General features: G+C 40.6%; 1 protein-coding gene across 1 annotated transcript in view; it reads left to right on the top strand.

Moving 5' to 3' along the window:
* LOC126475158 (DIS3-like exonuclease 2) overlaps positions 1-25,465 on the top strand; it is a 170,802-nt gene extending 145,337 nt beyond the window's left edge. Inside the window, exons 13-15 of the mRNA XM_050102780.1 lie at positions 7,197-7,387; positions 7,537-7,729; positions 24,985-25,465. Of these exons, the coding sequence (XP_049958737.1) occupies positions 7,197-7,387; positions 7,537-7,729; positions 24,985-25,218 (618 nt within the window). The 3' untranslated portion in view covers positions 25,219-25,465. The remainder of the gene's footprint in view (positions 1-7,196; positions 7,388-7,536; positions 7,730-24,984) is intronic.
* The last annotated feature ends 2,390 nt before the right edge of the window (positions 25,466-27,855 follow it).

Genomic DNA, 27,855 nt, shown 5'->3' with positions numbered 1-27,855 from the left:
AACTACAAAATTCCTGGAGCTCATGCTCAGTAGGAAACTCTCTTGGTCCTCCCATGTGTTTTACCTGTCAGCCTGCTGTACACGGTTCCTCAATGCCCTATGTGTCCTCAATGATACTTCCTGGGATGACGATCGAACCGCCCTCCTCCGTTTGTACCAGTCCCTTGTCCGTTCGAAACTTGACTGTGGGCGCTTTGTTTATGCATCTGCACACCCATTCCTCTTATGCTGTCCACACTATCTACCATCATGTTACCTGTTCGGCCACAGGTGTCTTTTACACTAACCCAGTTGAGAGCCTGTATGCTGAAGCTGCTGAACTACCACTGTCCTACCGCTGTGACTCTCTCCTCAATAGGTATGCATGCTGTTTGTCTGCCATGCATGGCCACCCATCCTATGCCTCCTTCTTTGATGATTCCTTTGAGTGTCAGTATGGGGCCCGTCTCTCTCTCTCTCTCTCTCTCTCTCTCTCTCTCTATTACCTCCTGGAGTCCTTTTTCAGCATTTGATATGGCGGCTTAACTTCACAGTACTTATAACTTTCCCGATGGGTGTGAACCCTTCACCATCTTAGCTTAGTGAAGTGGCCCATGTTTACCTTGGCCTTCATTCGCTTCCTAAGGACACTACTCCAGCCTCAGTCTATCACTTTCAGTTTCATGACCTTCGCATGGAACTTTGTGATAGTACTTTTGTACACACTGATGGCTCTCGGACTGACGATTGGGTCGGGTGTGCTTTAGTCATTGGCACCCGTGTGTTTTGATATCGGCTTCCTGCACACTGCTCAGTATTTACAGCTGAGCTCTTCGCCTTGTTTCAGGCCACGGAGTACATCCGATGTCACAGCCTTTTCAATTGCGTCCTCTGCTCGGATTCACTCAGCACCCTTCAAAGTCTGTGTGTGCTGTACACTGCCCATCCCTTAGTGCAGCGGGTCCAGGAAAAATGTCACTTGCTCACTCTTGGTGGAACCAGTGTGATGTTTGTGTGGGTTCCTGGTAATGTCGATCTGCCAGAAAACGAGGCTGCTGACACTGCTGCCAAGGCAACAGTCCTCGTACCTCAGCCTGCAAGTACCTATATTCCCTCGGATGATCTGTGTCGCTGTCTGTCAGGAGGTGGTGTCCCTTTGGCATCGCCAGTGGTCCTCCCATCAGGGGAATAAGCTCTGGCTTATTAAGCCTCTCCCAGTGGCTAGGACGACCTCCTCTCAGCCCTCACGCTGGGAGGAGGCTATTTTAACTAGGCTGCGTATTGAGCACTGCCGTTTTAGCCAACGTCATTTGCTAAGTGGCACTACTCCACCACTTTGTACACATTGCGCCCAAGTTTTAACTGTCTGCCACTTCATGATGGAATGTTCGTTTTTTAACCATTCGTTCCTGCTTGTGTTTGCTGTCTTGAGTTATTGGCCATTTTAGCAAATGCTGCCTGGGCTGTCGACTGTGTTTTACTTTTTATTCGACAAAGCAATATGGCGTAGGCCATTTAATTTTTTGTTTTGGACCTCCGTTTCTGTATGGTGTCTTTTTTTAGCCCTTTTTCCATGTGTCTGTTCTTAGCTGTCTTCTATTATGTCAGTTCAGGCTGACATATAGTTGTTTTTTTTTAACACCTCTCTGTCTTTGTGTTCTCTAGTTTAGACTTGGGTGCGCATGACCCCAGTTATTTTTTGCCACTAAAACAAAACAAAACCAAACCAAACTGTAGAAGTTCATCGTATTAAGAACTTGTAAATGTTTATTGATATCATAAAGCAGGTAAGTATAGGCCTGAGTGAAATCTACATCTACATGACCTCTTCATGATGATTACTCTGCAATTCACAATTAAGTACCTGGCAGAGGGTTTATCGAACTACTTTCACTCTATTTCTCTGCTGTTCGATTCTCGAGCAGTGTTTGGGAAAAATGAGAACAGTTAAATATTTGTTACTGTACAAGTTCCAGTTTCTGTTATTTTATTACAATGGTCATTTCTCCCTATGCAGGTGGGTGTCAACTAAATGTGTCACAGTCAATCTTGAGGTGGTGGTAATTTTTATGAAGGTACGACATTAAAACTATTGGCCACTCATTTTTCCTGTGAAAATTTAAAATAACTTTATCACAGATTGACTACCACTTACTTTTTTGTATACTGGATATTGTTATGAAATTACTGATGGAACGGCCATCATTCGCAACTGTCACCAGCCAAAGCTAATTTTTTCATAGAGGATTTTGAAGAATGAGCATTGAGTGAGATTCTGCAGCAGTTATTGACATAGAATGGTATACATCCATATATCTACAGTGGAGATGGGGGGAGGAGAGGAAGTTGTTTTTCTCAGATCTGTTAGTCTAATAGAAATCAGATCACCAGCTCGCCTGTTATATGTATAGAAAATAGATGCCTTAAAGACCTGTATCTCAATCGGTGTAACTTTCACCATCTAGATAAAAAGAGAGCTTTGCTTAATGCCCTAATACATGGAGCCAGGACTGTTTTGGACAGTGAGCGTCTTGGCTCTGAGATTAACTATCCAATAACTGTGGTCAGAAGGGACAGGTATTCTGTCCATGATATTAGATCACTGCTGTTGAGGAAACCAAGATGCGATACCATTAACCAAGCCGGGAGGACCAACACACAGTGTGGCTTCCATTTCTGTGGCGAAAAAACTAGTAAGAGAGCTAGATTCCTAAACTGGCAAGAAATCAGACCAGTCTTACGTCCACACAGGAAAATTCAAGAAATGTTGCAGCACATTAAAGGAAATTTTGGCCTGATAGTACCATGGATTTATAATATTCCTTGCAGATGTGGCAAATGTTATGTGAGACAGTCTATACAGGTTGTTGCTGATTGCTGTGCTGAGTATCAGCATTACCTTCAATACAGAAATTTAAAAAAATCAGCAATGGCTGAAAACAGTCTGTGAAATAAATACAAGATTTTGTTCGAACAAATGAGAATACTCATTCACACATCGTACTATGGGGCTCTGTGATTGGGATTACAGTTGAAATTAGACTGTGTGAAAACAATTGTAATAGAAGCACTGCCTATGAACTTAGCATTGTATGTAAGCATTCACTTGATGAAGAAAGAGGACAGAAGACAACTTCTTGTAGTTTGCCACATAGTGCTTGTGATGGCACTGAAAGCTACGTTGGATAGAGAGCACAAACATGATCTACGGACATAGAGGATGCCACCTCAGTATGCACAATTTCTCTGGTATCATGATGTAATCCGCCAATCAGATGCCATCCTCTGGGCATAAGAGTGGTAGCATCACCTGTTTCACAACAGTGAGTCTTAGCCCCTCATGACAACAATGGAGGAAATTGTCAAAAGATTGGGACACACCAAGTAAACCAAGCACTTTTTATCTGAAGTTATTAGATTGTTGGTGGTAACTGACAACAGTGGAATTCTAAGTTCAGTTGGATGTCTATCACAAATAATCTCAAAATCAAAATTCACCTGTCATATGCCATCCCAGAAGCACAGTGTCTGTCTGAGGCCAGGGTCAGTGAAGGCAGTGGCTTTGGCTCTGGCTGTGGCTGTTGGTGTCTAATTATGGCGCCGCTGTGGTGATCACTTTGGTTGGAACTGATGCTTTTTGGCCGGGCAGCCACTTAAGTACAGGTTTGGTGAATCGATACTTGTTCAGTGTTACTATGGACACATGATTGGTGGAGACAAGTAGTTCCACATATAGTGCTGCCTGTAGGGTGCACAAGTGCTGGAATGTCAAAGCTAGTACCATACATTTCCCTTGTGTCTCCCAGAATCTAACTTGGAAATAGACAGGTGTTGTTTCGGTCTGCCGTGGTACTGATTTACAATCCAGCCTGTGTTGTGAAGTGCCCAGAGCTGTAAGGTAAGGCAACTCACCAGTTGTGTCCATATTGCAGATAGACAGAATTATAGGATAAAGCAGACAGCATATCCAAATCTGTCTGGAAGTATGCTTGATTTATTCACTGGTGGCAAAGCTGTTGTAAAGGTAATCCTATGATTTCAACACAATATTATTATATTCTGTAAGAAACACCATCATAGCTAACTGAATTTTTACTTTTTAGTGATATGCTGAAATTTTTAATCTCCTTTAGGATTGTAATTTTGCAACTAATTTATGTTGCTGCTGCATCTACTGTCTGCTCAATTAAAGCTAATGCATTTAGTCATTTGTTAGTGGGGGCAATATTTGTTGCCACTAAGCATAAGTAATTATTATATTTAATGGCCAGTGATTTGAAACTGTCACCATTTGTGCCACTTATATATTCTCGGCTTCATTTGAATCACTACTTTTTTTTTGTTTCATTTGTAATAATACTGCAGATAGATTTTGCCTTATCTATGTGTGTCTGCTGCAGAGATAAAATTCATTCTGGGAATGATCTCTGTATTTATCAATAACTGCCTTCATTTTAGGAATGCTCATCCCACAAGATACACAGGAGAACTTTTGTGAAGTTTGGAAAGTAAGAATGAGGTACTGGCAGATGTAAAATGATGAGAATAGGTCATGAGTCATACATGGGTAGGTCATTTGGTGGAGTATTTGCTTGCAGGGGGCAAAGGCTCCAGGTTTGAGTTTTGGTCTAATGTACGGGTTTAACTTGGCAGGAAGTTTTGAGATTTGATATTGATAGCTTTGACCAAGCTGCAGTACTGTTTATTTGCTAGTTCCTGCTTCAACTGCAATTATATTTAATCTGCAGTTCTATCTTTTGTATTATTTGTCATAACAAGGCCTAGGGAACACATTGGAAATCATTAGGATGGGATTGATACTGTTTTGAGCAGTCTGGCAGTCATACATTTGACTAATCTCTTACTTGAAGCATAAGGTGCGAACAGTGCTGTGTATGACATGACTGAGTGTGGGGTGATGCATCATCAACCACTCTCCTGCATGAACATTCCATGCAAACATTTTTTCTACTCTCTTGATAGTTGTACACAACTATTCAGTCTTCAAAGTGTGGGTGTGAGATTTCAGTGAAGTGGTCAAAGCAAAGTAGAAAACAAGAATATCCACATCTAACTAAAGGTATTGTTTAACATTCTACATCATCTCTGTTGTCAAACAGTCCGGTATCATTGTTTGAAAATGTAATTAATGTCGTGTTTGAATAGCTGTGGAACACTGTCAGGTTCATAGAAAAAGTCTGTTGTTCAGTTAGTGTAATTATTTTATGCAGAGGGAAATACAGCAATAAGTCACATCATTGAAATGTGTGAGCTTTTGGTCTTATTACATTGATATTTCCTTTCTTCACATTTGCAAAGTGCCTCGAGACATCTCCCTTTGCAGGTGGGTGTCAATGAAATGTGTCATGGTCAACCTTGAGCTGGTGGTCATTTTTGCGTAGGCACAAGTAGAAAGTAGAAAACAAGAATATACAAATCTAACTAAGGGCATTTTTTAACATTCTACATCATCTCTGTTGTCACAGTCCAGTATCATTGTTTGGCTCTTGTTGTAAGGCACATAGTTTTGCATCCAAGTGGCTCGTACAACTGTTTTTACAATGAGTGATTTGTATTCGGAGTGCAATTTCATGTAGTTCTTGAGTGTTCAAGGTCATGCACTTTCCTTGTTGGAAATCGGAGCAGTTGTTTATAGGTGGTGGTATACAGACAAAACAATGGAAAGTGGCAACAGTTTAATATCAGTAGGATGTGACGTAACACAGATATCGTACATAAAAAAATAAAGACATAGATGTATATCAAAACAAAGATGAGGTGACTTACCGAACGAAAGCGCTGGCAGGTCGATAGACACACAAACAAACACAAACATACACACAAAATTCTAGCTTTCGCAACCAACGGTTGCCTCATCAGGAAAGAGGGAAGGAGAGGGAAAGACGAAAGGATGTGGGTATTAAGGGAGAGGGTAAGGAGTCATTCCAATCCCGGGAGCGGAAAGACTTACCTTAGGGGGAAAAAAGGACAGGTATACACTCGCGCGCACACACACACACATATCCATCCACACATACAGACACAAGCAGACATATTTAAAGATGTCTTTAAATATGTCTGCTTGTGGCTGTATGTGTGGATGGATATGTGTGTGTGTGCGAGTGTATACCTGTCCTTTTTTCCCCCTAAGGTAAGTCTTTCCGCTCCCGGGATTGGAATAACTCCTTACCCTCTCCCTTAAAACCCACATCCTTTCGTCTTTCCCTCTCCTTCCCTCTTTCCTGATGAGGCAACCGTTGGTTGCGAAAGCTAGAATTTTGTGTGTATGTTTGTGTTTGTTTGTGTGTCTATCGACCTGCCAGCGCTTTCGTTCGGTAAGTCACCTCATCTTTGTTTTTATATATATTTTTTCCCACATGGAATGTTTCCCTCTATTATATAAAGACATAAATGTAAATTTCAAAGGTAGATTTCAGAAATAGGGTTTGGTACTCCAAGTGTAGGCGCATGTGTTTGGTAGGAGAATCCCTACTGACTGTTTCAAATTAAATGCAGTAATATAGCATAGTTTTGCTCCCGTAAGAGAATGTGCGTTCTAGGCAATGTTGGTTTCACTTTGTAAATACCATCAAACAGTTGTGCAGAGATTATTTAGATACCTCTACAGGGATTATTAGTGAATGTGAAAATTTGTTGATAGTATAAGAATGCTGAAGTATAATAGGGTAAGTAAATTTGTGAGTTATTCTTGAATAACTTTTAACATTGTAGCAGTAGATGTATAGAGACATGTAATGAAAATGAGATATGGTCACATTATGTGGGGATTCAAACATATCAGATCTCTATAGCCAATGAGATGCCAGTGCCTATGAAACACCTTCGCAAAAGTTGGCAGTGGAGGTGCAGGTTACATTTTCCATTCATTCAGCTTCTTTCGACTGGAGTCATAGACCCAAGAATATTGACGGAAAAGTTAGCAATCTGTATTATAATGTTGATTTGAGAAGTATGGGAAGAGATCTATGTCGAAATATATTTTTTATTGCACTTTCTGCTTATCCATATTTTACTTAAAGTGTAAGAAAAATGAAATAATGTTTGTATATTCTGTTTGGTATGAATTTATTGTTTTCTTCTTAACGTTTTCATCAGATCTTGGTTAAGTTTAGGTATATTTTAATCAGTGCATTATGCAGATTTTTTCAAATAAATTGCGATGCTGAATTCATTTATTTATTTACTTATTTTTACAGAGAGCGAAATATTTCTGCTCAGGTTTTGTCCAAGATGAAGATGATTATAACCATTATGCCTTGAATGTTGCTCGGTACACTCATTTTACCTCACCTATCAGGAGGTATGCTGATGTAATGGTGCACAGATTGCTTGGAGCCTCTCTAGGATACCATGACACTCCAAAGTGGACAAAAGAGTTTGTCCAAAGGTATTTCCTACTCAAGATAATATTTTGTTTATTGTTTTATACATAATTTCCCAACATACACGAAAAACTGAGATAGCTTATTACAGATTAATGTACCTGAATGTTATCTGGACCTTTTATACAAGTATAAAAATATTATGCTTTTGCAGGATAGCATTGAATTGCAACAAGAAGAAGTATGCTGCAAAATTAGCTGGAGAAGAAAGTGTAAAGTTATTTCTTTATCTGTATTTAAAAATCAATGGACCTCTTGAAGATGATGCTGTTGTTATAGACGTGAAAGACCATTCATTTGATGCTGTTGTATGTAGTAATGGACTCACTCAACGAGTTTATGTCGATGTAAGTTTCCAGTTATTGCTTTTTATTTTATTATTACTGGTTGGATTATTTTTATGCATACATGTTACTATCAGTAGATCTAAGGCACTACTGTGGCATAAAAGTAAGTACTATTTTTTATTAGTATAACCAAAACTACAGAAAAATGTAATACATGTTAAACTTAAAAATAAGCCACAGAACATGTGAAAGTATTAGCACACTAGTATAAAATGATAGTAAGTGTACATTTATAGATGTAATTAATTTCACAATTCCATCTGAACTCTGTATGCAGGGAACATTTTCATACAGTGACCCTAAACAAGTGATTTTTAAGCATAGTCTCCTCTAGTTTAGTGAGTATAGCAGGATCTGTGATTCATTTCAACTTAAGCAGTAGTTAGTCTAGCCATACAGTATTTTAATCCGCAGTTAAGTCAGCAAAAGCAACACAAGTTTTCTGGCCTCTTTGGAAGCCCTTTTCAGTTGATAATTTAAAATTAGAGCTACAACCTGCTCACAAAAATTGTGATTTTAAAAAAAATTCATACCATTACAGAAGTATTAATGCCTAATGGTAGTAATTAGTCTTCATATTGGTAAGTGAAAGTTTATAGGTTTGAGAAGCAAACTACCAACTTGTATGGCTAGACATTACCAAGTTCAGTATTGTAAACAGACATTGAGATACCTGTGAAAACTAACAAAGAAGCTCTGAAAGACAACTGAAGGAAGTGCTTAATTCTCTTGAACATCTGGTCCAAACTTCAGAGGATAATGACATATTTACACACATTACTGCATGCATGTGATTAGATTTAGTGTTTCTGATTCCTTAAAGTAACCCAAGGCAATGCCCAATGGTGTTAATTTCTTCCCTGTGCATTTCTAATCTGAAGAATGGCAGTGTCTCTCTTACTTTAGCTACCAATAAAATAAAGTCCTTACAAAGTAAATAGGACACTGTGTAAATCTTGACGGTGGTCAAACAAGTAGTGGTGAATGTGTGTAAGGAAAACTAACTGTGCAAAATGGAAGAATGAATGGCTGTAATCAGAGGTCTTAAATTTTCTGCCATGGGCAGCTCTGGAAGTAATGCTGCAGAAAGAAGACGGTTCAAAATTTAAAAAAAAACTGAATGTGGTTATATTATGTAGACTTCTCTTACTAGTGTCCGTTGAGTATATTTCTGGATCATATTGATTGCCAGACCTGGTCAAAGTATTGAAGTAATTTTGATTCGTGTACTATCCACCCGTCTGTCTACACAGTATGTCTCACCTAACTCTGCCACCTCAGATATCTCTGGAACAACAATAGATATTCAAAAAAGGTTTTCACCAGCATGAACATATGGCAGGGGCTTAGGAAACCAAATACTATGCAAAACTTTAAAATGTAAACAAATACTATTTCCAATACAAACTTGTGTATTTTTAAATGGACACCCCGTATTATTTTGTATGCTATCAATAGCATGAAAATCACAAAAATAATGGTGTTGGCTGCATCGCAATACGTCAATTACATCCCTTGAAATTGCGAAGCGAAGTTGACGCTTGAAATAAATGAAGCGCACAGCTAGTGCATGTCCTGGGACTCGAGCATGCACTTCATACTGCCTGTGTCAGGGGATCACACAATGGGAAGGTATGCACAATCCACAGAAATAAACAAGTGACACGTCCAATGCAAAGTTACATTTTTCAAATTATAAATGTACGTTTATTCTAGCGAAATGACAACTAGAGCTGCAATTAGGGATAACACACTTGAATTCACTTTGCTAAACACATTTACTAGGGCCCTGTTGCCCACAGGAACTGTATTGTTGTGCATTACATCCAGCATAGAAAATGCGCCCACATCTTGACCAATGAAATTGTGTCACATCAACTTATGTTCCCAGTGCCCTCTGTTCGCATCAATACACGTTTGCAGACAGGTAACAAGAGAGTGTTGCACAGATTGTAGAGTTTCTACAGATATTGCCGCTCATGCCGCAGTAATATGATGTTGCATATCCTCTACTGTCGTTGGGGGTTTTCGATACACTCTGTCTCTCACTGTGCCCCAGAGAAAGAAGTCTAATGGCGTCAAGTCGGGGGACCATGCTGACCATCGCACAGTACCTCCCCATCCCATCCACCTATTTGGAAATGTCACATCTAGAACGTCGCTGGCAACTTTTTCTTTGTGTGTGGAACATCCGTGATGTTGGAATCACATTGATAGACGAGTTTCCAATCCTAGATCCCCCATGAGGAGCACTAGTGTGTGTTGAAGAAATGATGCATATCGCTGTCCATTCAATGTTCCACCCACCAGTAAAACACAATTAGCAATGATACTGCACCAAACATTGACACTCCACTGTCATTGATGAGCAACTTCGCAAATCCAGTGGGTATTTTGCAAGGATCAGTAGTGCATGTTCCGCAGATTCACATTACTATGATTTGTAAATGAAGCCTCGTCCATAAACAGTGTTTTGCTTAGGAATACTGGATTACCTTGCCATGGCTGAAGTGCAAAATGACAGAATGCAATGTGGGAATCAAAGTCATTCCTGTACAGTTGTTGGTGCAGTGAGATATGGAACAGATGAAACCGATGCCGATGCAAGATTCTGCACACACTACTGTGGCTTATTCCTACACCTTGTGCAATTTCTCATACACCCACCTGAGAATTGTGTGCTACAACAGCCAGAACAGCTGTTTTGTTTCCATTGCCAGTCGCTGGTGTTGTAGGTCAACGTTTTATGAGAGCCCAGCTTCCTGTTTCCGTGAGTGTCTTGCAGATGTTGCCAACGGTTTGACATGACGGACACCGCTGATCTGGGTAGCATTCGGCATACAGTGTCACAGCTGCAGTTGCATTTCTGTGATGTTTGCCATAAATTAAAATAAGGTATAGTTTTTCTTCATTACTGAAGGCCGGTATATTGACTATGTGATGGCAGATGTAACAAGCCACAAGAAAACAGGTTTTAATGTGGCAACATATGTGAATTACATTACAGTTTGAGAGCAGTTCGGGAGACCAGACTAGGACACACTTGTACACTGAAGTTAGAGTGTGCTGTGGTGATATTGGTATGTTTACAGCAGGATACAGGCGCCAGTGTAAGCAACCCCTACTCCGAGCACAGTACTGCATGCGATGCGTTACATTAGAAACTGTGACACCGTTGCTGTCCTTTACAAACCACATATTTCAGAACTTACAAGGTTTAGAAACGTGAAATCAAGTGTGTTACCACTAATTGCACCTCTAGTTTTCATTTCGCAACAATAAACATTATGCACAGGACATCCATCATTCTGATACCGCATTATTTGGCACATTGTAAGAGGTGGACCAGTTCAAGTAAGGTACAGCTCAAGAAGGGACTAAACTATCCCCCTTTAGGAGTGCCATCAATGAAATGTGGGCCAATGATGTGTTGTCATACAATACCACACCATATGTTAACGCTCCACTGACATAGTACGTCAATCATATCATGATTACCGCAGTGTGAAGTGCACGCTTGAGTCCCAGGACATGCACTAGCTGTGCACTTCATTTATTTCAAGCGTCAACTTCCCTTCACAATTTCTCTGGATGTAATTGACATATTGCGACGCAACCAACACCATTATTTTTGTGATTTTTCATGCTATTGAGTGCATATGAAATAATAGGAGGTGTCTATTTAAAAATACGCAAGTTTGTATTGAAAATAGTATTTGTTTATATTTTAAAATTTCACCTGGCATTTGGTTTTCTGAGCCCCTGCCGTACGTTCATGCTGGTGAAAACCGTTTTTGAATATCTGTTGTTGTTCTAGAGATATTTGAGGTGGCAGAGTTAGGTGAGACACCCTGTATAGTGAACCTAGGCTTTGCCAACAAAATTTCAGAGGCTGCTGAGGGCAGTTTGGGGTAACTTAGTACAGGTGGCCCATTATCTCTGGTGGCTCATTACAAACTAATTGCATATTGTTGGATGACAATGTGACTGTTGTTGTAGTCATGTTCTATGGCCATTGCAGTCACCAAATATGACACCAATGGACTACTTCTTGTAGAGGCATATGAAGAGCTTGGATTAAGAGACTCTGATTGATATGCAAATAGACCTAGTTGCTAGGATTGTTGCAGCTGTGAAAATAGCATGCCAAACTCTCGGGATTCTGTTGTGATCTTGGTGGGCAAAATTTTGAACAACACCTATATGAGTTTGTGCTTTACTGTACACCAACAGAACAGGTTAAACACATTGTGATAAAGTGTAGGTGTTTCATTTGAGGGTTTTGCATTACGTGATCTGTGCAAATATTTTGCACTGATAGGTAATATAGTAATGGAGATATAAGTTAATGCAAGTTTATTCCACCCAGTTAACTGTGCGGTCTAACGCCCTGCTTTCCAGGTGGGAAGGCATGCCGGTCCCCAGCATGAATCCACCCGGCGGATTAGTGTCAAGATCCGGTGTGCACGGCCAGTCTGTGGATGGTTTTTAACACGGTTTTCCATCTGTCTTGGCAAATGTGGGCTGGTCCCCTTATTCTGCCTCAGTTACGATATGTTGGCAATTGCTGCGCAAACACTTTCTCCATGTATGCGTTCACCATAATTACTCTACTGCGCATACATCGGGGTTTCACTCTTCTGGTGTGAGATGTTCCTGGAGGTGGTCCACTGGGGCCGAATCCCACAATAACCCTGGGTTCAGTGTGGGGTGGTTAACAAAAGGCATTATATTCTGAATAGTAATAACAGATATTAGATTCATTGTGAAAAACCTATGTCATTACATATCATACGATTAATTGTAAACCATATAAAAGTCAGATATTGTCTTTGTCAAATTTTATTTTTCATTTTTATTTATTTATGTGGGGGGGGGGGGGGGGATTGAGGTGTGTCTAGCATAAACATAAATATCAGTGAATGTGCAAACTTGTGAAAAAGCCACATGTAACTGTTTTAGAGAGAGAAAAACAGGTCCTGGTAAATGCAGTTCTTCCCTTTGAAGCATCTGACCTTGTGCTTTATTGATGATCAGTAGTGAAGGCTACTTTTAGTGGGAATTGTTTTCTTATTATTTGGAAGGGCATGATTGGATCAAAAATTGAGATGTTAATGTGGGGTATGAGTGCAGTCCTATTGAAGTCTGTGAATTTAGCAGTGATGATGTTCTCAGCTGAGTGAGTTATCACTAATCTTGCACCATTAATTAAGTCATGATTAGCATTAAGATGTCTAAATAACATAATAATAGCTTTTTTTCCTTAGAACAATTGATGAGGTAATAAATCGGACGGATTTAGTGTGTTTATGAATTCTATTGAGTATTGCTTATTGCTTAAAGTTGGCCAGAACCAGAACTGAGGTAAACTTTTGCATCTCCAGGTAATAAATTGGAAATGACATATTCATTAAGTGTTGTTCAATCATCATGTTTCGGACATAGAATCACCATCAAATAGAATAGCGAAACATTTTGTTCATTACTTTATGTGACGTTGAATACTGTGGTAATAAAATTATCTTTATTACTATAAGTGATTAGGAATTTTTATCACTCGAATGAAGTAATCTGATTTTCTGAATAACCATTAGCTACTTTCAGTAACCATTATGTGAAATGGGATCAGCATTTGCACTCGCATTTAGAGTCCACTGATGAATTTTAACATGAGACTACAATGGTGATGGCTTAACTGTAGTTTCGACAATGGCAGGTCTAATGATGGTTAATACTTGATGGAAATTTCCACAAACCAGAATTATTTTGCCACCATAAGGGTGATAATTCTTCATGATGTCCCTTAAAAGTCGATCCACAATGTTTAGAGTGTTTGTGGGAACAATTGAAATCTTGTCTCAAATGTTGAGGTCTAAGCCACTCGAAGTTGTGTATCATTGGTGTGACTGTGAATTGATGAGGCTGAAGTATTTAAGGTGGGTACAGGTTTTTGAAAATTGAATATGCTTTGCCCTGGTAGGAAATTGGCAGCAATGCCAGCCCATGCAACTGTTAAAATCATCTTATTTTCACCTAGTAAAATGTGACAAAATTTTGTCAACAAATATTGCACAAGAGCCCCCTAGTCCATCAGTGAACTAACAACTGGGCATCTTATTTCTTACTGAATGCAAGACTTCCTCAGCTATTGCCTTTTGTTCTTTGTTTAGCTTTTTATAAGCTGTCTTTGCCGCTCATACGTTCTTTTTCTGCATTATTGGCTTCTGTTTTGTGTTGTGCCACAGTTGCAACAACGATCAGCCAGTTGAAATGTTAGCAAGGTTTGCCATGATATTTAAAAATGTTCTCCAATTTTAGCAGTGTGAAGCTGCAGGGAACGGTACTTGCCTGTGATGATGAACATTGATGTAATTCAGGTTATTCGCGCAGTACACAACACTTGCTCAAAGAAAGCGAACAACTCCAGCTGCTGTAAAGTTAGATTTTCAATAGATGGTGTCTTCTAAATAATTTACATTGATGTTTATGACCAAAATTGTATACTTGCATAAAGAATCGAAACAACTGCAACAGCTTTCATGCATGTTAATTAAATGAATTGTCAATAGATGACACCTTCTATGTTGTTTGTATACAAATATTATCAAAATAAAGATTTTTAACAAAAATAAGAACGTCAAAATATTCTCATACTTTTTGTCAGTGGCGAATGAAATGTAGTGAATAATGTTCTTAATCATTAATTTTTATTAAGTAATACAGGATCCTCGTGTATCGACAAATAAACAACTTTGAGAAATCATACACTGAGGTGACAAAAGTCATGGGATTGAAGCAAACATGAGTGCCTCTGTTAACAGCACACCACCACCTTCAGTGCCTCTCCGCAGCTCATGACCATATCGATTTGATCCTAGATGACTGGAAAACCATATCTTGGTCAGATGAGTCCTGATTTCAGTTGATAAGAGTGGATGGTAGGGTTCGAGTGTGGTGCAGAGCTCATGAAGCCATGGACCTAAGTTGTCAACAAGACACTGTGCAAGCTGGTGGTGTCTCAATAATGGTGTGGGCTACGTGTACATGGCATGGACTGGGTCCTCTTGTCAAACTGAGCCGATTATTGACTGGAAATGGTTATTCTTGGAATTCATGCTCCTGAATGACGATTGAATTTGTACGGATGAGAATGCACCATGTTACCTTGCCACAGTTGTTCGCAATTGGTTTGAAGAACTTTCTAGACAATTCTAGCGAATGATTTGGCCACCCCCATCACCTGACGTGAATCCTATCAAACATTAATGAGACATAATTGAGAGGTCAGTTTGTGCACAAAATCCTACACTGACAACACTTTCACATTTATGGATGGCTGTAGAGGCAGCATGGTTCAGTATTTCTACAGGGGACATCCGATGACTTGTTGAGTCCATGCCATGTTGAACTGGCATACTATGCCAGGCAAAAAGAAGGTGCGACATGATATTAGGAGGTATCCCATGACTTTTGTATACTTGATTACAAGCCAGTTATGTACTGGCATGTGTGCAACAAGGAGAGAGAAAAAGAAAGAGAAAAAAAGAAAAAAACTGTTTGGAATGTTGGAGATACTTTTGCTGTTAAAATGCTATAATTTGGGGGATTTCTCATCTATCAGTTGGTGTGGTTGTACTGAAAGTTGCAGTAACTCAGATTACCCACTGAACATTTAGTTGTTGTATTCTAAGATATATTCAGTTTTTACTTTTTTCTTTCTTTCTTTCCAAACTCTTTGTGGGTGACATTAAATTGCACTTTTTTTTCCTCCTCAATTACAGCATGCAAGACTTTCATTAAAATTTTGAATTTCGTTTCCTTGCTAACACCTTAATAAAAGCTGTAAATTTTATTAAATAGCCCACATAATTCATGTTATCTGTGCGTTAAATTACAGTGGCAACATACAGTTTTCTTGCAACCAAAATGAAACATAGATTGGTGAATATTGCTTACATCTCAGGCACACTGACAGGACTGATAATCCTGTAGTTCCTCACCAAAACAACAAACCAATCAGGCACACTGACCTGAGATCCGAAGTTGATGTGAAACTTCTTATAACTTACCTACAACATTTGCCTCAACTATTCCTTACAAATGAATGATAAATATTTTATAGTCCAAGATGTCACTTTCATGCTAATCAACAAATATCACAACTGATGCATTTCAGGTGCAATCTGGCTACTCTATTCTAATCCCAAAGCTACACAACTCTTCACATATCCACTCTACTAAGGCAAGAAAAAGTGCTGTTGCTTGTTAAACTTTATCACAAAATCAGTAAACGGCAGTTTCTCTGTGAACAAGCATCAGTTGTGGTCAGTAGGTAGAATGTGACTGTTAATTTCATTAAACAGGCCAAGCAACAGAGTTTTTTCTTTTTCTTTTATAATAATGCCAGATTTGGTTGCTTATGCATAGTACAGTTTCCTTTTAATGGTCATCTCCAGTATTTTTCTCTTAGTTCCGTGCAGTTCTTCCTAAGTCCAGTTTCTATTTGTTTCTTCTGGAAGTGTGTCAAAGACAAATACTTCGTTCAGCTTAGCAAGTTCTCTTAATGTATGATGTATGAAATTTCTGATATTGTACACAGAGTTACTCATTGAAAAGCTGAGTTCTTCTTTTAGTCCAATGTTTGCCTAAAAATCTCCTGTCATTAGTGATCATAAGGCAGTGATAGCATCTATGACTATTGATATTACAAGGAGCATTAAGAAAGATAGGAAAATATTTTTGCTTACCAATAGGATACAAATTAATAAGTATCTGAATAGGCAGCGTGAATATTCAGTTGAGAGGACAAAGATGTAGGGCTCAAATGGAAACAGTTCAAAAGCTTTGTTCAATATGCCTTAGACAAGTGCGTTGTGAACGATATCTTAAGGAATGGGAACGACCCACCATGGTTTAATAACCCCATTACAAAAACGATATGCAAACAAAGAGAGCTTAATCAGAGATTCAAGAAAAGTCAAAAGCTAGCTGACAAACAGAAGCCGAACAAAGCAAAAATTAACATAAGTAGAGCAATGAGAGATGCAATCAGTGACTTTAAAAGTAAAATTTGTATAACCAATCTGACTAAAAATCCTAAGAGGTTTTGACCTTGCATAAAATCAATAAGTGGGTGAAAATCGCCTATTCAGTCACTCAGGGACCATGCTTGCACTGAAATGAAAGATGACAGAGGGAAAACAAAATGCTGAATTCAGTCTTCTGAAATTGTTTCATCACAGAAGATCATGTTAGGGTGGTGCATAAGTTCGTAGTGTTTCTGTATTGCATATTGGGTATTCTGTTTGCTATGGGTTTATTTTGCGTATTGGGTATTCTGTTTGCTATGGGTTTATTTATTGATTGTTATTTTTTATTTGTAGTTCACTGTTGCTATTTGAGTTTATGTATTGTCATTTTGTCTCTTGGAAATAGTGAGTGGAGCTGTTGACATTAGAAAATGAAGTACCAAGTGGAGAAATCACAACATTTCCAACACAGTCTTTTGTTTGAATTCAATAGAGGGTTGACAGCAACATAGGCAGCCAGCTGTGTATGGGGATAATGCCATTTGATAGAACATGGCAAGATTTTCTCATTTTAAGGAGGATTGTTTTGACATTAGTGTCTCTCCATGTTCAGGAAGCTTTCAGGGTTTGATGAAGATCATTTAAATGCATTAATACAGAATTATCCCCATCATTGTACTCAAGAACAAACAAATGTGATGAACCATGTTCATCCCACCATCATGCGACATTTGCATACAATGGGTTCTGTTCAAAAATCAGGAGTGTGCTGTAAGTTAAATTCACAAAATTCAGTTGGTGGTTATGTATGCAGATCTGCATGCTTATCATCAGTTGGCTCTGAACAACACCGACCATTACTGTCCAGAATCATTACTGTTGACAAGAAATTGTGTCTTTATCATAATATATGGAAAAGAAAGGAATAGTTTAGCCCAAGCAGCAACTCCCCATACAAGGGGCTTTACGCATCCACAAAATCTAACATTTATTATTAACAAATGAGACATCTTGCAGATGAAATCCAATAACAGCCAGGAAGACTGAGTGAAGTGATGATACTCCACAATAATGCCTGGCATTCTGCTGGTTTGACAAAAAACACTATACAGGAGTTGGGCTGAGGAGTCATTCTGCACCTCCCTTATCCACCTAATCTTGTGCCGTCAGATTTTCACCTTTTCTACTCTCTGTCAAACAGTCTTCAAGGAACTTCTGTCTTGGATGTAAATGCACTCTGAACATGACTTTATCTCAAAACTGCATGATTTCTACAGTCATGGAATCAAAAAGTTACCCCAGCTTTGGGAGACTGATGTAAATAGTGAAGGAGAATATGTCAAACAATGGAAAATCCAGGATGGAATAATAGCACTGTTACGAAAAAGATAGATTGCTACTCACAAGAAATGGAGATACTGAGCTGCAGACAGAGACAACAAAAAGCCTGTTAAACAAGTAAGCCAGTGTACAAGACCCTAACCATTCAAGGATTGGTAAGTTTTACATTTTCAACAGAAAAAGTGTATTTTCACAAAGAAAAAAGCATTTTTTTAACTGAGAAATCTGGGAATTTTCTTTCCTTGTCTGTGTACCCATCCTATATTACCCACAACCTACTGTCCTACATAAAAGATACCAACCATTTCCTCCACTGACTTTCCACAATTCCTGTTGCTTTACCACATCATGCCCCACTCATCACTATTGACGGCACCTCCGTTTACACTAATGTTCCTAACACCCATGGCCTTGCCACTGTTGAACACTATCTTTCCCAATGCCCAACAGATTGCAAACCTACAAGCTCTTCCCTGGTCACCAGGACCAACTATATCCACACCCACAAGTACTTCTCTGTTGAAGTAATCATTTACGAACAAATCTGGGATACAGAATTGGGCATCCTCATTGACTATCCTATGCAAGCCTGTGCATGGAACATCTAGAGGAATCCTTTCCTAACCACCCAGAATCCCAAACCTCTCATCTGGTTCAGATTCATTGGTGACATCTTTGTGATCCAGATCAAGGGCAAAGACACTCTTTCCACAGTCCTCCAGAACCTCAACATCGCCTCCATTCACTTCACATGGTCCTCGTCATCCCAACAAGCAACTTTCCTCGATGTTGACTTACATCTCACAGGTGACTACATCAGTACCTCCAGCCACCAGGAATACCTCCAATTTGACAGCTGCCACCCATGTCTCTTCCATATACCCTAGCCACTTGTGGCTATTGCATCTGTATTGATGAGAAGTTACTTTTGAAATATACCAAAGGCCTCACCGGGGCCTTCACAGACAGAAATTACCCACCCAACCTTGTACAGAACTAGATCTCCCATGCCTTATTTTTCCAGTCACCCACCACCTCCCAAAGTCTCACCATTTGACTGAGATTTCAACTACTATTTGTCGTGCCTGGAAATGAGGAAGGCTGTACCCACAGTCTTTCTCACGCCTCCCACATCAGTATTTTGTCACCCACCGAAACTGCACAATATCTTCCTTCATACCTAGTCAACCCCTGCTCCTAACCCCTTGCCTCATGGCACCTGTAATAGACCTTGACACATGATCTGTTCCACACATCCTCCCATCGCCAAGTACTCCAGTCTGCTCAAGAGCATCACGTATCCCATCAAAGACAGGCTACCTGTGAAAGCAGTCATTTGAACAACAAGCAAAAACTGGAAGCACTGTCATGTGTTCTATTTTTGCATGAACACCAACAAGCTGTCTGTCTGCATGAGTGGCCACTGACAAAATGTGGCCAAGAAACAGCTGGACCACAAAGTTTCTGAGAATGTTGCTCAACACAATGTTCTTCACGTCAATGACTGCTTCACAGCCTGTGCGATATGGAACCTTTGTACCAACACCAGATTTTCTGAATTTCACAGGTGGAAACTGTCCCTGCAATATATCCTATGTTTCTATACCCTCCTGGCCTCAACCTTCGTTAGTCAGTCCTTCAACCACATGTCCCCTTCCCTCTGACCACTACGCAGCCTTCTGTTCCACCAACACACCCACAGTCGTTTTACTTCTCTCCTTTTTGGCTCCCCCCACCCTCCTCCTAATCTCCCTACTGCACCTGGCTGCCCTAAGCTCTCCCCTATATGGCCCCACAAGCAATACTTTACCATCCGCCACCCCTTCCCTGCTATCACTCCCCATCCCCAATACCAATCCCAGCCTCCTCCATACCCCCACCGGCCAGACTGTGTCTCCCATCATGAACTGTAGCTCACAGTCTTGCCTTGGCAGACAGTGATCATGTGAGTGTGAGTTGTGTTTGAGTGAAAGAGTGTGTGTGTGTGTGTGTGTGTGTGTGTGTGTATTTTTTCTAATTCAGATGCTTGGCTGAAAGCTTACTTGTTTAGCAGTCTTTTTGTTGTGTCTCTCTGTGACTCAACCTCTTCTCCACTATTTGGTGAGGAGCTATGTATCCTTTTAATAATATTGAAGGAGAACATATTGTTGTTGACTAGAGTATCTGTTATGTGCATCTGAAGTGTTTATTAAACTGACGGAAAAGTGCTATGAACGTGTGCACCAACCTAATAATATGGCCCGCCTTTCAATCATTGTATGAACATTTAAAGGACCATATTGAGATAAATGATCTTGGAATCGAAAAGCAACTGAAATCCCATGGTAGTGGAGAGACAACTGTTCCAGATGAGAAACCTGTGAGATTCTATACAGATTATGTGAAAGAACTTGCCACATACTAACAGTAGTTTTCATAGGTGCTGGTGCAATGAATGACACCTAGCGACTGAAAAAAAGTGCAGGCATTCCCATTTTCAAGAAGTGTCATACGACAGATAGACTTAATTATAGGCCTGTACCACTGACATCAATATGTTGTAGAATTATGTAACATGTGTTACACTCAAGTATTGTGATGTTTTTGGAGAAGAAAAATCTCCTCCATGTAAATCAACATCAATTCTGCAAACAGAAATTTTTAAATGCAGATTTCTCAGTTTCTCCATGAGATCCACAGTGCTGTAGACATCAGTGCTCAGGTTGATGTCAGAGGTTGATGCCATGTTCTTAGACTACAGGAAGGCATTTGACACTCCCCTGTACTGCTGTGTAATGAGTATCAGACCAAACTTGACTGATTCAAGACCTTCTTGCAGATAGAACTCATCATGTTGATCTTAATGGAAAAATATTGACAGGTAATATCAGGAGAAACCCAAAGAAGTATGATAGGGCCATTACTGTGTATTATACACAAGGTGTGATCAAAAAGTAACAGGAACATTTGTTTTTCGTAAAGGATCTTTATTTATTCGTCAACATCAACTTTGTCCCCTTCAGATACAACACACTTGTGCCAGTGCATTTTCAAATCTTGAAAGCACTTCTGGAACACACTTTTCATTAAGGTGTTCTGCTTCTTTGGCATTTCTGTTTTTTATCTCCAGTGGTCACAAAATCGCATCTTTTCATGGTTCCCTTCAGCCTCAAGAATACAAAGAAGTTGCAGGGGGCCATGTCCGGTGAAAAGGGTGGCTGAGGCAACATAATGGTTTTGTTTTTTGCCAAAAACTTACAAGCAAGCATTGAGATGTGAGCGGGAGGATTATAGTGGCACAGTTTTCACAAGCGGTTGTGCCACAGTGCTAGTTGGTTTTTTTGGATTGCTTCACGCACATGGCACATAACTTCCAGTGATATTCCTTATTGACTGTTTGACCATAAGGAAGGAACTCATAATGCACTATTCCACTGTAATTGAAGAAATACAGTGAGCAGAACCTGTGTGTGTAATCAGTGTGTCGAATTTTTTTCAGTTTTGCCTGTTCAGGCAGTTTGTGTTGAGACAATGGGGCCTTGATTTTGATGTCATACCTGTACACCCACATTTCCTCACCTGTTATAATCTTCTTTAGAAGTTCTGAATTGTTGTCGACTTGATTCAGTAATTCAAGACTGATATCTTTATGATGTCAGTTTTGATCAAAATTCAACTAATTCAAAAGGAACTTTGCTGTGCAAACCATCCGAAAAAATTCCTTGGTATGAGCCAAAGGATATTCCAACATCATCAGCAGCCTCTCTGATGGTGATTCGGAGATTTTCCAGAAACATTTTCTTTACTTCTTTCACATTGTTGTCAGTAATTGATGTGCTAGGATGTCCAGAGGGGTCATTGTCATCAATGTTTTCTCAACACTGTTTGAAAAATTTATACCATTCATAAGCTCTTGTCTTACCCATAGTAGATTCACCAAAAGGCCACAGACAACTTTCAGAATTCAGTGCTCCAATTTTTCAATTAGAGAAGCAAAATTTAATGCAAATTCTTGTCCTTCTGCTCCATTCCCCCTTTGCCCTCTGTCCACCACCACCTCCTCCTCTGCCCTCTGTCCACCACCTCCTCCTCCTCTGCCCTCTGTCCTCCTCCTCCTCTGCCCTCTGTCCTCCTCCTCCTCTGCCCTCTGTCCTCCTCCTCCTCTGCCCTCTGTCCTCCTCCTCCTCTGCCCTCTGTCCTCCTCCTCCTCTGCCCTCTGTCCTCCTCCTCCTCTGCCCTCTGTCCTCCTCCTCCTCTGCCCTCTGTCCTCCTCCTCCTCTGCCCTCTGTCCTCCTCCTCCTCTGCCCTCTGTCCTCCTCCTCCTCCTCCTCTTCTGCCCTCTGCCCTCTGTCCACCTCCTCCTCCTCTGCCCTCTGTCCACCTCCTCCTCCTCTGCCCTCTGTCCACCTCCTCCTCCTCTGCCCTCTATCCACCTCCTCCTCCTCTGCCCTCTGTCCACCTCCTCCTCCTCTGCCCTCTGTCCACCTCCTCCTCCTCTGCCCTCTGTCCACCTCCTCCTCATCTGCCCTCTGTCCACCTCCTCCTCGTCTGCCCTCTGTCCACCTCCTCCTCATCTGCCCTCTGTCCACCTCCTCCTCGTCTGCCCTCTGTCCACCTCCTCCTCCTCCTCCTCTGCCCTCTGTCCACCTCCTCCTCCTCCTCCTCCTCCTCCTCCTCCTCCTCCTCCTCCTCCTCTGCCCTCTGTCCACCTCCTCCTCCTCCTCCTCCTCCTCCTCTGCCCTCTGTCCACCTCCTCCTCCTCCTCCTCCTCCTCCTCCTCCTCCTCCTCCTCTGCCCTCTGTCCACCTCCTCCTCCTCCTCCTCCTCTGCCCTCTGTCCACCTCCTCCTCCTGCTCCTCCTCTGCCCTCTGTCCACCTCCTCCTCCTCCGCCCTCTGTCCACCTCCTCCTCCTCCGCCCTCTGTCCACCTCCTCCTCCTCCTCCTCTGCCCTCTGTCCACCTCCTCCTCCTCTGCCCTCTGTCCACCTTCTCCTCCTCTGCCCTCTGTCCACCTCCTCCTCCTCCTCCTCCTCCTCCTCCTTCTCTGCCCTCTGTCCACCTCCTCCTCCTCCTCCTCCTCCTCCTCCTCCTCCTCTGCCCTCTGCCCTCCTCCTGCTCCTCTGCCCTCTGTCCACCTCCTGCTCCTCTGCCCTCTGCCCTCCTCCTGCTCCTCTGCCCTCTGTCCACCTCCTGCTCCTCTGCCCTCTGTCCACCTCCTGCTCCTCTGCCCTCTGTCCACCTCCTGCTCCTCTGCCCTCTGTCCACCTCCTGCTCCTCTGCCCTCTGTCCACCTCCTGCTCCTCTGCCCTCTGTCCACCTCCTGCTCCTCTGCCCTCTGTCCACCTCCTGCTCCTCTGCCCTCTGTCCACCTCCTGCTCCTCTGCCCTCTGTCCACCTCCTGCTCCTCTGCCCTCCGTCCACCTCCTGCTCCTCTGCCCTCCGTCCACCTCCTGCTCCTCTGCCCTCCGTCCACCTCCTGCTCCTCTGCCCTCCGTCCACCTCCTGCTCCTCTGCCCTCCGTCCACCTCCTGCTCCTCTGCCCTCCGTCCACCTCCTGCTCCTCTGCCCTCCGTCCACCTCCTGCTCCTCTGCCCTCCGTCCACCTCCTGCTCCTCTGCCCTCCGTCCACCTCCTGCTCCTCTGCCCTCCGTCCACCTCCTGCTCCTCTGCCCTCCGTCCACCTCCTGCTCCTCTGCCCTCCGTCCACCTCCTGCTCCTCTGCCCTCTGTCCACCTTCTGCTCCTCTGCCCTCTGTCCACCTCCTGCTCCTCTGCCCTCTGTCCACCTCCTGCTCCTCTGCCCTCTGTCCGTCTCCTGCTCCTCTGCTTTAGGTTTCAAAAACAATGAATAACATACATGTTATAGCGTGTGATCAGGAATTAATCCGTAAAGGGCTGGGAAAATTTGGAAGATAATAAAATAGAGGGAGTTAGTAAAAAAGGGATAAAATGTTTTTAAGAAGCATAGTTCTGTTATGTAATGTCTCTAAGAAGTTTCAAAAAGTTACGAAAAAACTTTAGCACTTAATAAATCATTGAAATAGTATATCACAGTTTTGCATCAGTATACTGTATTCTTAAAAATGATTTTTTTTTATGTATTAATGCATGGTTTTTTTAAGTCAGCAAGAAGTAGAAATGTAACATTTGAACAATATTGGCAAGACGAGTTTCATTGAAGACACTATCATGGCCGTTGGCTGCAAGTGTGAACAAACAAGAACTTAGACTGCCCAAGAGGAGAGGAGCAGTTGGGGGAATAAGCCCAGCCTTCCTCTCACAGGGCTGCCACCCTACATCAGAGTTCTGTACATTTGCAGAACCGGAACTGACACATGGTCATAGGGATTGCTGATCCTTTCTGGCATCATTGACATCACATTCATACCTCGTGACAGACCAGGGCTAGTGTCTTCACATTTTTCAAAGTTGAAAAGAAAACAATAAGCAGTGTAAAACACACAGCAAAATGAAGTACACAAAGCATTTAGTGGCACAGTTGTTTGTTTGAGGTTGCCAATGGTAGCTCAGGTCCAATCTCTGTAGGTCTCTTACACAGCCATAATTCAAAACACTCATCACCTAAAACCATCATGTTATGCTGTCCATATAATAATGTATGTGAAAACTGTGGCTGATTTATCACAGAGAGTAAAACCTAATTGTAGACTGGCAAGTAGATTCTTTCAGAAGTGGGTGTGTGTTATAAAGAACAGCTCTCAATCTTCTGTAACATGTTTGCCAGTGACTGCAAGCCCTGACTGTGTAGTAGGTATATTTTAAATTAGTTCTCTCTTGTACTAACATCACTCCTTTGACCTACTGTCCAATAAAATATGTGGATTATAATTTAAAAATTTGTTTGTATTTTTTAATCTGTTTATAACAGATATTTTTGTTTTTGCAGAAACTGGATGCAGATGTTGAATTTGAATCCCAGAAGGATTTCTCATTCTTGAAAATAGCGTGGAAGTCATCAAAGAATTTGAATAACATATTCTGCCAAGTAATTGAGATATTCAGCTTAGTTCGTGTGAGACTGACAGCTGCAGAAGAGCAGACTAAAATTCTGGCCGAGCTGATAGATCCTCAGAATGCTAATACCAATAATGTCAGCAATGTTGATGGATGCTTGACATGACAGTATTCAAAGTGACTCACTTTATTTTGTGTTTGTTGTGAGTTTTCTAGACTCCAGTTGGTAACAAAATGTTTATGACAGTAACTGAATGTATCATGTAGAAAAAGAAGATTTTCCGTGGTAGCAGGTATAGACGAAAATGGCACTAAACAGAAAGTGCTGATGAAAGAAGTACTGTAGCTTGTCTCTTGAGTTACACTTTATTTTTGGTTCATGTCTTTATGATATAGAAAAGATAATACCTACTTCGTGCTGTCACATGCTTAGAAGATAAAATGTGCAAATCAGATACTTTTTTCAGTGTTTTCTGTCTGTCATTTGACATTTGATTTTTATAATGGATATAGAAATATTTTATGAAATCTAACGTTGCATTACATAAATAATATGTATAACATCATCACACTGTTTGGAACTGTTGTAGTTATGCTGAATATATTGATCTTTTAACAGTCAGTAATCATCTTATGCACCTCTTCAATTTGTTTCAGATATGACTAGAAAACTGAATTTTGTTTCAAGTTAAGGTTTTAGGTGGTTGGTCTACTGTAAGGATGGAAATTTCTCTCATTTGAGTCTCAAATGTAGTGAGAAGAGATTTTCTATATACAAGTTATGCCTTTTCAGAGTTGTTGCTATCAAGAGTTTAAAAATATACGGAGAGAGTGTAAGTTTATCACCATGTGACTGAACAGACTGTTATACACCACAAGGTAGAAAGATGTAGTGCAATTTTCTCCATTACTGAATTGGCCTCTCAGCACATGCAGAGTGTAGTAAACTTTGCTGCTGCCAAAGGCAACTGAATGAGTGGTAGAAGAATGTATAGAAAGTCAGTAATGTTTCAACAACTGAAATTTTTCTACTGATGTTGAGGAAGATACAAATAAGTTTCGAAAGCATGAGCAAAAACAGTAAATGGACAAAGACTGCACATTAACAATTTTTATTAACATATGCTGTTGTGAAAAATTTTGTGATTACACCATTTTGTATCTTGGTCACTTGTATTTGTGCTGTGATTTATGTCAGTATGTTTTATTTGTATTATTTCAGTATGTTTTATTTGTATTATTTGCTTGCAGTTTTTTACCATATTTATCTTTATTTTATATCTTTTGTTTAAAAGCTGTTGTTATATGCTTCCTCTCAATTTGTCTAGGGTTATGTAGAAGTGTGTGGATGTATCCATAGTAATGTAGACATACTGTAAGGAGTAGGCATCTGAAATTGCCTACATTATCTTCAAAGTTATTACATATTATTTAGTGTGAATGCAGGCTTTCTTGGTGTATTTCATGTATGAAATCTTGGATTATCAGCTGAGTTGTGGCACTGTGTCGTCGCAACATTTTGATGAGTTTTCTACCTTGTTGAGACGTTGCAGTAACACATCATCATGATTTGACTGTTGATTTCATTAATATTGTTTAGTAATTCCATAAAGTTGTATTTATTTGGAGGCCGTTCATGAATTAAGTTGTTTCCATCATCTCAAAGATGGAAGTTTCCAGTGTTCAACCTTAGGTGTCCTCCAAGTGATCACACTATGTAATATTAGAAACATAAGATGCCTAACTTGCTTCACCAGGTCTAAAGTGATATTCTGGGTACTTTTGATTCATCATTAAAAAAACCATACAGAAAGCAATTCCCCCATTGGGAAATCTAGCAAGTTGGGTGGCTACATACAGCAATATTGTTTGTGGAAATTGTGTGACCAATTTGTTGAACGGGCAGATGTCAGTGTACATACTATTTGACATTCATATGACGACATGGACAGGACCCATCTTGGAAAATGAGCTCTCTACCATTAGTTGTGACAGCAACTAGCATGTCCAAGTGTGTGTGTGTGTGTGTGTTCAGTGATAATTCTCTTGGCCAAGAAAAATAAATTTCACATCTAATTTAGAAATGGACAAAGCACTTTTACTTCTGGACATTGTTTTATCTCAGTGACAAAGTGCAGTTATTGCAGACTTATTTGCATACTTTATCAGATGAAGAAATCTTCTTCATCATTCCCAGTTCAAAGTTGTGACATAATTTTGCTTACTTGTACCCTGGCTGTGGTTTATGCCACCATGGTTGTTCTTTTTCCTGTTATATCTGTCTACATGCAGATGATATACCAAGTTAAGGTTTTTTGTCATTTTTTTAGCAACTTCTGCTGCAAATAATACTAACTCTTTGAAAACTAAAGTATCTTTGCAGGTGCTTTCTTTAACAATACAGATACTCCATCCCTCCTACAGGCCACATTGTTTAGTAGGGCAACTGAAACACTTTCAATGTGTACTTTTGGATTGAAATTTTCCTGAAGAACAAGGCACACATGTCGTAGTCCTCCAACCAGAAGTATTGCGCAAAAAAGGACACAAAGCTCCAGAAATATACTCTCTCAGTTTGGCCTTGTGCTTTACCCTAACATTTTGCCTAATGCATAAATTGGATACTTTTTTGCATTCTGTTATTGTGACACAGTTAATGTATAGTATGGATCTAGGTACAAAGGACTGTTTTTGGTTGCATGGCATGTAATTGTCAGTTTTCATGCGTAAGGATGATCTGTTGATCGACAAAAACTGGTAGTTGTAACAAAGAAATGGCATATAGCAATTGCACCAAATCTTG

The sequence above is a fragment of the Schistocerca serialis genome, chromosome 4, assembly GCF_023864345.2.
Source record: "Schistocerca serialis cubense isolate TAMUIC-IGC-003099 chromosome 4, iqSchSeri2.2, whole genome shotgun sequence".
Taxonomy (NCBI): domain Eukaryota; kingdom Metazoa; phylum Arthropoda; class Insecta; order Orthoptera; family Acrididae; genus Schistocerca; species Schistocerca serialis.
This window is presented reverse-complemented; position numbering and strand designations above follow the sequence as displayed.